The 12,926-nt window shown below is 42.1% G+C and overlaps 1 protein-coding gene across 4 annotated transcripts in view; it reads right to left on the bottom strand.

The window, feature by feature from the left end:
- SHROOM3 (shroom family member 3) overlaps positions 1 to 12,926 on the bottom strand; it is a 259,505-nt gene that overhangs the window by 31,484 nt on the left and 215,095 nt on the right. For 3 of the 4 annotated variants that reach the window (XM_073541952.1, XM_073541933.1, XM_073541926.1), the window contains one exon: positions 9,366 to 12,477. In XM_073541952.1, coding sequence (XP_073398053.1) covers positions 9,366 to 12,477 — 3,112 coding nt within the window. The remainder of the gene's footprint in view (positions 1 to 9,365; positions 12,478 to 12,926) is intronic. The other variant, XM_073541942.1, reaches the window with a different exon arrangement.

Genomic DNA, 12,926 nt, shown 5'->3' with positions numbered 1-12,926 from the left:
GTTTCTTTATGTTCGAAGCATGCTATGTGGGAAAAGGTTGAAATGTTCCAGGGGGCTGAATATTTTTGCAAGGCACTGTATAACGAGACAATGGTATCAAAAGAAAGTAACCAGTGAAAATTCCAAACAGCTGACGTATCAGTGTGAAACAACTCGGGTTACAAGACTAACCCTAAAATAATAGAGCTGAATGGATGTGCCCAAATGAAGAAAACACCACTGTAGTATCAGTAATAGACGTATATACAGAGCCCGCTAAATTTAATAGATAGGAGTAAAGGGGTTAATTACCCATAGATACTGTAGTTGCTGCCCGTGCAGTGGCCATGTACCCCGACGCGCGTTTTGCAAGCTGTGTCATCGCTTCCTCAGGGGGCATGTGGAATGCTTTATTGTATGTTTTACCATTGGTGTAGTGAACTTTTGTATGAATAAATATCTATTTTCATAGTATATGGTAACTCAGATTCTCTGTATTTTGGTTATGCCTGATTCTTCTGTTGCCTAACATCATTCGCGAGTGGACAGGTGGGTGGCCCCCATACACATTAGACTGTTTTCGAATCTGTTAAAATTGGCGGCTTAGGCAGACAATTGTCAAACGTGTATAGAGGCTCTAAAATATCTGAAGAGGACAATCCCTTTAAGAAAATGTATTTCATACCATATCTGTCATAGTTAATCACGAGTCAAGGCTCCATAACACAAGTTTCCTCCAAGACTTTAATCTATACAGATAAAGGAAGGCTGATTAAAGCAGTTTTAAAGCAGCAAGGGTACATTTATTACAGCGATCTGATCCGGAATCAGAAAGATTTCAATCTGTTTAGAAATCAAGTTGCTACCAACTACATTAGAAAAAGATTAGGATTTGTAAACTGAGCCAACAAACATCAAAAAAGCCAAGAGGAAGTTTTATTCTTAGTAAATAGCTCTAATTAAAAGCTATTCCAAACTGGCAAGCAATGCAAATGGCCTGGGAAAGAAAAATTGAAGGAGTGCCCCCTACAGGCAGATAGGGGAAATGGTACATGATTCTTTGCAACAAGATAACCCTTATGTACTGTGTACTAGAGATAGAAAGAAAAGTATTCATCTCGGCCTGCTGAAAAAAAAAAAATAATGTCAAGCTCTAATGACACTGTGATGTCTATGATATAGATAACTAGATAGACAGGCCAAGAGAGATGAAATGTGGTCATACAGTACATATTAGATCAATCAACCCACCAAATTCTGTGAGAACCAGGCAACCATTTAATGTGTATGGCAGGAGTCCTGGGAAAGAAGGACCAAGCATGTTGAATTTTAATATGCTTGATACTTTGAACTCAAGAGAGATAAGCCATGTCAGTGGTATATTATCTGCTCCCCACTTGGCTGAGTGTGCATGTGAATGGAGGGAGAGGAGGTGAAATAGCTGTTGGCCAAATGAGCACTTGACTGTAAGCTATTCATGTTGTATGGTCACCTTAAAGGGAATTTGACACAAGGTTTTTGCTACCACATTTGAGAGCAGCATGATATAAAGAAAGAGACCCTGATTCCAGCAATGTATCGCTTTGCTTACTAAGTGCAGCAGCTATGCTACAATCAGAGTTTTTAGATGCATGTAGCAGCACTGAGTGATAATCACCTGCTAATAAAACACTCATTGTATGTACGCAGCCTAGCAAGTGATATATCACCAAAATCAGTATCTCAGCCCCTACCTCATGTTGCCCTCTTATTACATAGCAAAAACCTCTTGACAAATTCCCTTTAAGGTCATCAGCCGATGACCAACCATTAGAGCATTGGATATGGTATGTAGGGCAAGTTAGGCAAAAAGATTGTAACTGGCTAAGAACCTATGGGCCTCATTGTCCCTTGGGCACTGCTTTAGTGGACAGTCTACCCCTAAGTGTTGTCTGCAGTGTATGCAGTGTTGTGTGGAGGTCTATGCAGACTTATTATTGTTTCATAACAATATGTCTGAATAAGTCTAAATGTTGTATGATTTCAGTATTTTAGGAAAATGCTTCGTAACAGATATGAGGACATAACTTAGAACTGACTGTAAAAATTGTAAAAAGCTTCAATAGTTTCTAAAATTAATCATTATGCATTATGTAATTCAAGAAAAGGAAAACAGCTATTAAGTGTTAGAATACCAAAAAAGGTCAGCAAAGCTTCAGTGGAAGGCATTGGGCTTGGGAACAGAATCCTAGTTCTGCTCTGACCTAGTTAAAAGACATTTTTGTCTATTACTCGTGGAGCAGACGCAATTAAGTGACACGGACATTCTAATTCCACATGTTCGGCCGCATTCCCACATACTTCCTAAGCTCCAGCTCACAGAGTGCGTAATCGACAGTGGTACAGTAGAAGCTCTGACAGTATGTTCTGAGATCTACACATCGGAATCGACTATGCCAATAGCTCAGTTATGCATTTAGAAAATTCTTCCTCTTAGATACACTGATAGATATGGATTTACGTACATGTGTATCTACTTTCTATACTAATTAGAGTTTAGCAAAAAGATTCGCTTGACCCGTGTTCAACAACCATGTCAGTAGTCTATGGCTACCAGAGAGCTCTACGCACTTCCTCTTACTTCTCAGAATCACAGGCACCTCTTCTGATTAGTAAGCTTGCTGCAATGTCATCAATGTGTTCATCAAAGGGTGAATTCATTCTGGGCCAACCAATAAGAAGAGGTGCTTGGTATGCTGACAAGTAGGAGGAGTATTGCAGGGCTTTGGTGTGGCAACCATGGAATCCTGATATTGCTGCTTGACAAGGGCGATGCAAATGTTTTTGCCCAACTCTCAACATTAATACATGTGTATATATACGTATGGATGCACAGTGATATACTGTATTAACATTTTATCTTAGAAACACAATGTTACCATCACTATATCACTGTAGGTAACTTCTATTAGGCAATGGTTCACTTCTCATTCAAGGAAAATTCATGGAAATTTGAAGAGGTTAAGTTTACGCTCCTTATTTCCAGTATGCATATGAACTTAGTTATTTGGGTGTTTGTGTTTAAATAGATCTTCCAGGACCATGATATTAATGCCTCATCCTTTGGTTAGATCAGATCAGGTTACCAATATCAGTTGGACACCCAACATCCCCACCCATGGTCGAACATAGACAGAAGAGCCCCTCTATGCAATAACAGTATATGGGCCCTTTGCAATATAGAAGCTGAGAGAGAGAGAGATAAGAGATTTTCCAGCTCTGAAGTTCGTGTTCCCATTGATTTCTATGGGGCTCAGGCTCAGGTTCAAGATCGGGTACAATTTTGGTTACGGAACCGAACCGTGGAATAAAGATAGGTTAAACCAGATGAACATCCATGGGTCCGCTCATCCCTACTCATCTTAATGCACCTCTGTGACATAAGATACTTGCTGCTTTGGAGGTGGAAGTGGCACCATTACCTCATGGGCTCCTGTGCGATCACCTTACCCCCTAATGATCTGCTGTTAGCAGACCCTCCACCGCCGGAAGTACACGGTCTGTGGACAGGAACACCACGGATCTATACACTGTAGAAATTAGGAGCTGAGCTCTAGTACTTGATCATGTCTTCTGCAGAGCTCCGTACACTGTGTCCCAAATAACCCACACCTGCTAAAAGCTGATCAATGGTGGTATCAACTTTTGGGCCCCACAGATCAGCATTCTCTCCCCATGTACAGTATGAAGAGTAGCTCTGTGGTACAATAAATGGAGTATTGTGCAAATTAAAAATATAAAACATCCTGACCATGAGCACATATTGGGACCTGCTCAGGTTCACAATATAAGCCAAATCAGTTCTTGAAGAACCTACATTTCTTGGTCAGCCATTCTTTTAAATGTCCAGCTTTACTACACTTTCACTGCTGTGATAACTGCAAGCTAAAACTATACAACCATCGGCGATTTCCCATATTGTCAACCACTGATCTATGGGGACTAAAGAAAATACAAAGGCTTATCTTGTTGAGACAACCCTTTTAATATATAATTAAGGAGGTACTACAACTTTATGCTTGCGTGTTGCCTAAACCTTAAAATAACATTCACCTCTTTGTTAGATCAGTGATATTGTTGATAGGTGTTAAACTATATTATCTGATACAGTTACAGCAACTCTCTGAATTCTACACCTAAGCTGCTGCACATAAGTAATGCTGGCTCAATACCAATGACTGCGCAACAGTGAGGGGAACAGGGAAACACATAGTGTGGCAAGGGTGCTGATTTAGAGTGGTTTGAAATGTAAAAGCTTCAAGATACTGTAGTCTAATGTGTTATTACATGCAAACTTTATTATAGGAGAGAGCTGTGTCACTGACATGACATTCTGTAAAGAATGCATGTATAATGGTCCATTGGTTAATTTCTGCATTGTTCAATGATGTTATAATTATAGCATTTCTATCTGAAACTAAGCGCATGGAATATAAATGAGTACAAGGCCTTTAATGAATAAAGAGGGACCTGTATATTGAGGATGGGCAGCACTAGTAAAAGAAACTTTTACGTGATGAATTCTTTCCTCCAGAATGCCATCTATTCAGATATGAAATCTCCAGAGAGACAACAGCACAAAGTGAAGGGGGAGCTTGTCTCGCTGCTTGGGTCAAAGAGTCAGACAGAGCCGTCATCGACAATGAGTGAAGCTGCAATAGGCAGGACTGTACCATGCAAGTTACTGAAGCTCAGACCTAGGAATTATTTTATCGGGTGCAATTTTATACACCGTACTTATAACCACCTTTATATCTCATCTCAACAAGTCCAACACATTATTGTCTCTTTCTTTTAAAAGATCCTGTATCCCTGATCACAGCAGCGTGGATATGAAATTACTGGTATTGAAAGGTAACTTCAATTCTCAGAGAGAGAGACGAGTTTGGGAGTACAAATTTATGACGAACTTTGACACTCTCAGTGCTGGAATGAATGTGTCGCATGGATTTATGTCTTTTTACATCAATTAAGGAATTTCCTTTTAAAACTAGACCCCAATCAGAGGACCATAAAACATCCGGACTCCTTATCTATGAACTGGTCCAATGTTTATATTTATGTTTTTCCCTCTCCCATATTGATAGTTCTGCTTCACGTCACTTGTCTTATCTATTGCATTTTTTCTAGGCTGTATTGTGCATAAATATGTGACTTCAGATTTTGTATTAGTCTAGCCTGATGAAGAGACCTGAGTAGTCTAGAAAGCTTGCAATGTGTTACCATCTTTTCAGTTAGCCATTAAAAGGTATCAACTACTGAGGACTCTCAATCCTGAATAATATTCTTTTAAAAGATACATCTAAGAAATGCAACTCTTCTACCATATTTAGGGAAACTCTAGCAAAAAGACCTTCCCAAGCCAGGAGAAGCATCTTGTATAAATTGGAACAAAAAAAAATAGGGATGATCTAATTCCTTAAGTGAATCTTGTAGGATCTAAAAATTCAAAACTATAATTATTTATCTACCAGCTGAAGAGCCCGGCGCTGCCCGGGCATAGTAACTAACTGGTTAGTTATAGCAAATTATAATTATCCTCCATCCCATAGTCCCGTGCCCGTATACCCATCATACATATCCATGATCCCATATGCCCGTGCCCATATACCCATCATACATACTCTCCATCCCATAGTCCCGTGCCCATATACCCATCATACATATCCGCCATCCCATAGTCCCGTGCCCATATACCCGTCATACATATCCAGGAGTGGAATAAGGGTAGTCAGGGCCCCGGGCTGTTCAGACTCTGTGGGCCCCCCGATCATGTGACGGGGTCGGGAAGTCACTAGTTTTCATGACGCATACGGTGCGTCAAGGGGCGGGAAGGGGTTAAACACTGAGGTAAAAAAACTGCAAATACGCAACGTGTGCACGAGGCCTCACAAATACTGAGGTAAAAAACACCAAATGCTCAGTGCGTCCATGAGGCCTTACAAATACTGAGTGAAAAACTCAACAAATATTCAGCGTATGCACGAGGCCTTATAAACACTGTGGTAAAAACTCACCAAATACTCAGCATGTGCACGAGGCCTTATAAATACTGAGGTAAAACCTCACCAAATACTCAGCATGTGCACAAGGCCTTATAAATACTGAAGTAAAAACTCACCAAATACTCAGCGTGTGCACGAGGCCTTATAAATACTGAGGTAAAAACTCACCAAATACTCAGCCTGTGCACGAGGCCTTACAAATACTGGAAGGCTTCCACCCAACATCTATTCCTGACTCACCTGTACCTAACATCGAAACCAGCTAATAGTCTGCAATCATCTGCTGACCTGGACCCATGACCTGTCAGACAAGTTACTTCACATGAGTCACACAGAGGCTTCTGCTTCATGAACTTCCCCAGATAGAAGAAGCAGCCTCCAATGTGCAGCCTGTGGCCGGATACACAGGAAGAGACGCTCCTCGTCACAGGCTGTGCCCAACATGGCAGCAGAGAGGTTAACACCACAGACAAGTCGCCATCTCCTCACACACTGGACACGACGCTGCATCTGGTGACAAACAAGCGCACAATGCGCAATGTTAGTCATGTCCCAGATGTTCAGCATGTGGAGGACCAAGGGGGGACAAAAAAGACCCCATGATTGGAACAGGAGCATGGGAAAGTGGATGGCGGTCGGAGGGGCAGGGTATATATAGGGATCGGAGTAAGTATAAATATATATATACAGACACATATTACTACATGCGGGCAGCATACACATGCACAATCCTCAGGTTGTATAACTTTCAACTGGTCAAAACATTTCTCTCAGTAGGCCAAGAAAGAAATGTGGCAGGAATAAAGTACACCTCATAGTAACTTATGTGTGAGGCAGAGGCGACAAGACCCACCATCTCGTGCCCACCTTACTAGAGGTGCCCACTGCCCACATATAACAAAGTTGATGGAAACAGATGATAGCCACTATGATAATTGGTTACCGGCCGCCCGACCACACCCATTTCACAACTAGTCACACCCATGTCCATGCCCCAACCACACCCATTTAGCACTGCTGATCACACTGACTGGTACTGAGGGCACAGTGGCTGGCATTATGGGCACAGTGGCTGGTACTGTGGGCACATTGACTGGTACTGAGGAAAAGAAATAAACAACAGAGAGAGAAAAAAGACAAAGAGAGAGAAAAAAAGGAGAGAGAAAGAAAGAACAGAGAGCAAGAAAGAGGGGACAGAAAAAAAGAACAGAGAGAGAAAAAAGAGAAGAAAGAGAGAAAGAACAGAGAGGGAGAGAGAAAGAAAGAGGGGAAAGAAAGAGCAGAGAGAGAAAAAGAAAGAAAGGGGAAAGAAAGAAAGAATAGTGAGGGAGAGAGAATGAAAGAGGGGAAAGAAGGAACAAAGAGAGAAAGAAAGAGAAAGAAAGAGGTGAAAGAAAGAACAAAGAGAGAAAAAAAGAAAGAAATGGGAAAGAAAGAACAAAAAGGGAGAGAGAAACAAAGAGGGGAAAGAAAGAATAGAAAGTGAAAGAAAGAAAGACAAGGAAAGAGGGGAAAGAAAGATTCTATAAAGATACTATACCAGCCCGGCTCACATTGTAGTGCCAACCTGAGCCTCCTGGTGAAGGACATATTATGATCCACTCATGGCCGACATCCCTGAGTCCAATGCAATCCCGCTGTCCGTGCTGTCGGAGGAGGATATGGTGATGATCTGAAGCATTCCCTCAAGTGCCTCCATGGTTCCATAACAATCTCCTCTGGTCAGCTTCCAGCACGTCACTTCCGATGGAATGTCACGTGCGAGTTTTCTAGTGCTCTTCGGGGCTCCGCCGTATACTCCTGTGTCCGCGGGAAAAGTAAGCTCCCGGTCGGGGCAGTGGGGCAGACACTTAAAATCTGGGACGGTTGGGAGGTATGAATGCTCCCCATCATACACCTTGTACACGCATGGCTCCGCACACCTCATTCACACACTGCTCCGCTTTGTATGCCTCGTACACACGGCTTCGCACACACACGGCTCCACTCAGTACACACATGGCTCCAATCCGTAAACCTCGTACACATACGGCTCTGCTCCGTACACCTTATACACACGCGGCTCCGCTCCACACACCTCGTACACACATGCAGCTCCGCTCCGTATACCTCGTACACACACGCGGCTCTGCTCCGTACACCTTGCACACGCACAACTCAGCTCTGTACACACAGGGCTCTGCTCCGTACAACTCGTAAACCTCGTGCGTGTGGCTCCGCTCCATACACCTCTCGCGTGCACGCCTCCGCTCCGTACACCTCGTACACACGCGGCTCCGCTCCGTACACCTCGTACACACACGGCTCCGCTCCACACACCTCTTACACACATAGCTCCACTCCGTACACCTTGCACATTCGCAGCTCCGCTCTGTACACCTCGCACATTCGCGGCTCCGCTCCGTACACCTCGTACACACACGGCTCCGCTCCGTACACCTCGCACATTCGCAGCTCTGCTCCGTACACCTCGCACACACACGCGGCTACATCCATCCTGTAAACCCCTCCTGACCCCACACATACTTCCCTCATCCAGCACCATTACACTGAGTACAGCAGAGTCCCGCATACAGTACATTGATGGCTGTGTGCACAGGACCTGTGATGAGGTCACAGGATGGGAGGAGTCAGAGGTCACATGATCAGGGGCCTCCGACTGAAACCCCTGATCATGTAACCCCTGACTCCTCCCCTCCTGTGACCTCATCACTGGTCCTGTGCGCACAGAGCAGGGATTTATCAGTGAGGGGCTGGCGCTGTGGTGGCCGGTGGGTCTGAGAGGGGGAGGAAAGGGTCAGTACATGGGGGGGTGGCGCTATGGTGGCGGATAATATTGGGGCAATTTTCCCTGGGCTCCTGGGCCCCCCCACACCACTGGGCCCTGGGCTACCTCCCAGATTGACCTCATTATAATCCGCCACTGTACATATCCTCCATCCCATAGTCCAGTGCCCATATACCCATCACACATCCTCACACATTACTCACATTATCTACCAGACTGTTATAAATAATATGTAGCAGTCTACATAAAAATAAACTGAATGAACTATGAACGTGATAAACCACGATGGTAAAAAATGTAATGGATTACATACAGTTGAAATGTACTTATACCTTAGACTATTTATCCTAGGGTACCAACAACCATTCGAATATCAATTTATATGGTAACCAGAACAATATTAATTCCATAAATTTATAAAGCAGTATATACCGTAGATACTAAAAAACATGTGTCTGCATTAAAAAAAAGAAAAAAAGGGTCTTCAACAGGACAATATACATAATTAAAAATTGCACAATATAACTGATATACAATGCATGAATCGCACATACCTGGCTAGTTTTCTCACCAGCAGGAGAGGACTTTGATCTCATATGTAGAGGAGCAGGCTGTGACAATTTCTCAACCAAATCTTCAGCTGATGTTGCTCGGTCAGACTCCTCTCTTGAAATCTCTAGAAATCCTGTTGGTTTCGAAGAGGTCACTTCCCTCGGTCGGTTTGTTAGGATACCTTTGAAATCACTTTTGGATCTGCTTTCAAAATGAAGTCGTTGCTGGACAAAAGAACTGGTACGACTCCTGCTTTCTGGATAATCAATCTCCTTTTCTAAGCTTACTAAATCAAGCAATCCTGTAAGTCCAGGGGGAAGCGTTGATGATATGCGCCCTGTTTTTGATGGATTCTCCCTTGAATCCCTAGGGCGAAATAAGTTTTGTTCCTGAAGTGAATTCATGCTAGATGTAGATGAGACACTTTGATTGTCCATTAAACTCCAAGAAAAATAGGTACTTTGAGACCTTTCTTTTAGGAAACCAGGCTCCTGTGATGAAGGTCTCCGACCAGTTTTACGCTCAATGTAGTCAGCAAGGGCAGTTTGCTGCAGCTGCTTCAGTTCTGGTTTAGACAGGTTAACAGAGGAACATGTTTTGCCATCCCTCTCAAAAATTCTTCGTCTGTCTGCCACTGTTTGTTCCAAGAAGTTGATATTTTGTCCTCTTTTTTGAATGCTCGTAGATGATAACTCATTGTCAGACGCTCCAACTTCATTCATCTTTTCTGGCTCTGAATAGGAACGTTTTTTCTGCTCAGTTGTCAAACGTCTTCTTGCCCCAATTCGAGCTACTTGGTGTGGGACACCTGTTCCTTCTTGACTTTGAGATTCTTGATTCTTCACAAAGTTATCTGTGGGTGTAATACTGTGTCTTTCTTTTGGTGCATGTGGGGACACAGGAGATCTACTGTATACAATCGCTGATGTTGGTCTTTTAACACTTCTCTCTGGCTTCTTGTATTGTGGTGGGCTAATTTCTAAATCTTTCCTCCGGTAAGATGTTGCTTCCAGGACTTTAGACTGTGCATCTTTGATACTGTTCCTATAAGCCCTGTTAAAACCAAAAGTGTCCTGTGAAGCACTCTGCCAGTGGTCTTCTTTATTTGGCATTGTTTGAGAATCAACTGTTCTTTTATCACAGTCTGGCAAAGTTTGAAAAACATATTGCTCATTATTAGTCTCCTGCATTTTCTCTGCTTGAGTCTCTGCTGTTGTTTTCTGAGCATCACCTAATTTTACACTGTAGGCACTTCCGGCTGTTAACTCCTGTGTATCAGGAACTTTATCATTAGCTTGGGAACTTGAAGGATTTTGGGATTCTATTCCGAAGACATTATCTTGTGAATTAAATTTATTCTTTATGTCTTCAATGCTGTTCACAGATGCTCTGTTGCTTGCATCTCTTGGGCATTGTGCAGAATTCTGACCATATATGCTACCAACTGAAGCCTGAGATCTTTGACTTTCATGTTCTCGTTGTTCAATTTTGCTTATTTTTTCCAAAACTGAAGTTCGTTGTTTGCCATCTGTCCAACCATGTATTGAGTTACCATTACTTTGGTTGCTACCTGAATGTAATCTCCTTCTGATATAGTCACCAGAATTCTTTTTAGAAGGTGATGAAGGATCATCAGATTGTTCAAGAGTGGGATAAGACACTGATCTATCAACATCTTCATTGTGTTTTGTAAAGGTTGTGCTCTCTGATTTGCTTTTATAGCTGGTCATATTTGGAGACTGCCTTTCATCCAGTTTAGTATTAAAAGAAGAGCCATTATTGTACAAGTACCCACTGTTTTTTTCTTTATTTGCATCAGCACTGTTATTAGTTCTACATGGTTCCATAGTTGAAGAAGCACCAAACACATCTGACTTATTTTGGTTGTAGCTCCACTCGTTCTGAAATGCAGGCCCAGAATGTCTCCTTTTTTCAGGGTTATTAAGTTCATGTGCATTCTTTCTACAATCAATTTTCAGTAGGTGAGCATTTTTACTAAACTGATTTAATCTTGACGATGACTGTGGAGAAGCAATATGATGCTCAGGACTAACTGAGAAGTGGAGTTTATATTGAGCAAAATCTGTAGGTCCATCTTCTACGTTTTTATCAAATCTTTTGGACTGGTCTGCTGTCAAAGACAAAGAAGAACTGTTATGAGAATTTTGACTACTTTTTACATTACTTTCAGAATGCAAATAAGAAACTCCTTTACCTCCACAAGATAATCCTTCTTTGGCAAGTGCTGGGTAAAGTCTTCCATTATTATTCTTAAGGGGTTGTGGAGCATGTGCAAAATGTGGTTCTGGTGATGGAACAGGATATATTCCGGCAGGAAGCATAGGTTGTCCAGGTTGCGGAATCTGTGAATAAATCTGCTTAGGTTTCATTAGAGGGCTACATTCTGGACTTTTTTCTATCACCGTATGTAGTTGTCCTTCTTCATACATTGGTTTCTGCTGTTGACTTGTGCTGAAAGCCATAGGTGACCCTATTCCTTTGGAATTTGTTCGGAAAGATTTTTGCTGGTCCAAGCTAGACCAAGAGCTTGGTCTTTCATGATGCTTTATAACTGCATAACTGTCCTTCCGAGCAGGTGGCATAGGAGGGCCCTTTTCCGTTATATCACTCTCAGACAAAAATCTATTGTGATTTAATCTACCAACAGGACTGCCACTGCTCCTAGAGCATCCACCAGAAAATCTATTTCGTTGTTTGACAAGTGATGAGTTGACCTCATACTCTTCTGACACTCCACGTTGAGAATCATATACTGTCTTGATATACCGTATATCTGCATGCTTTATTCCATCATGTAAGTTTCCACGAGAAAGCATACTTTCCATTGAGTAAGATCTCTCCTTGCAGAATACAATGGGGTGGTATTCTGGAATACTGGAGTTAGTAGAGAACGAGCTGTAAGCAGAATCTCTTTTGTTGTGCAGATGACTAAGTTGGTCTATGGAGTTAGATGACTTAGCTGGAGAAATATGACTTTGATGGTATGCTGATGCTGTGTGCTCCAGGCTTTCCATGCTACCTCTTGAGCTGTATTGGTCAGGGCTCCGTCTTAAGTATCCATGTTCATAGCTGGAAAGATCACTTGCAGATGAACTGAAGCAAAAAAAAGAACACAGGGAAAAATGTTACTGTTTGCAAGAAACATTCGAAAGAGCTTATAAATAAACTTGAAGATGAAATGTTTAGGTTATGGGAGGAACGGAAGAGAAACCATATTTGGATCTTGCTCTGTTCATTGCCAGCTGTCATTCCTGCATATTAGAAGTAAATGCTTGTGGCTGCTTTGCTCATTCTTCTAATCACGCAGCACTGTTAGTATTACACAGATCTGTGCAGAATCTTTCACATTTCATAAACAACCCGTTTATTGATACCACTCAAACCTATCACACACATTATAAAACTAGAACAAGACAGTAAGAACATGAAAGACTTTAAGTAAAGAATACACTGTATGAGTATGTTTTACTTCTTCTCTTTTTATGGAGTTGAAAGTTTTCCCTGGCAATGTTCCTGGAAACTAGAAGCATTAGAGACATTTA

The sequence above is a fragment of the Dendrobates tinctorius genome, unplaced genomic scaffold (genome assembly GCF_039654945.1).
Source record: "Dendrobates tinctorius isolate UK_male_01 unplaced genomic scaffold, ASM3965494v1 ptg000011l, whole genome shotgun sequence".
NCBI lineage: Eukaryota > Metazoa > Chordata > Amphibia > Anura > Dendrobatidae > Dendrobates > Dendrobates tinctorius.
This window is presented reverse-complemented; position numbering and strand designations above follow the sequence as displayed.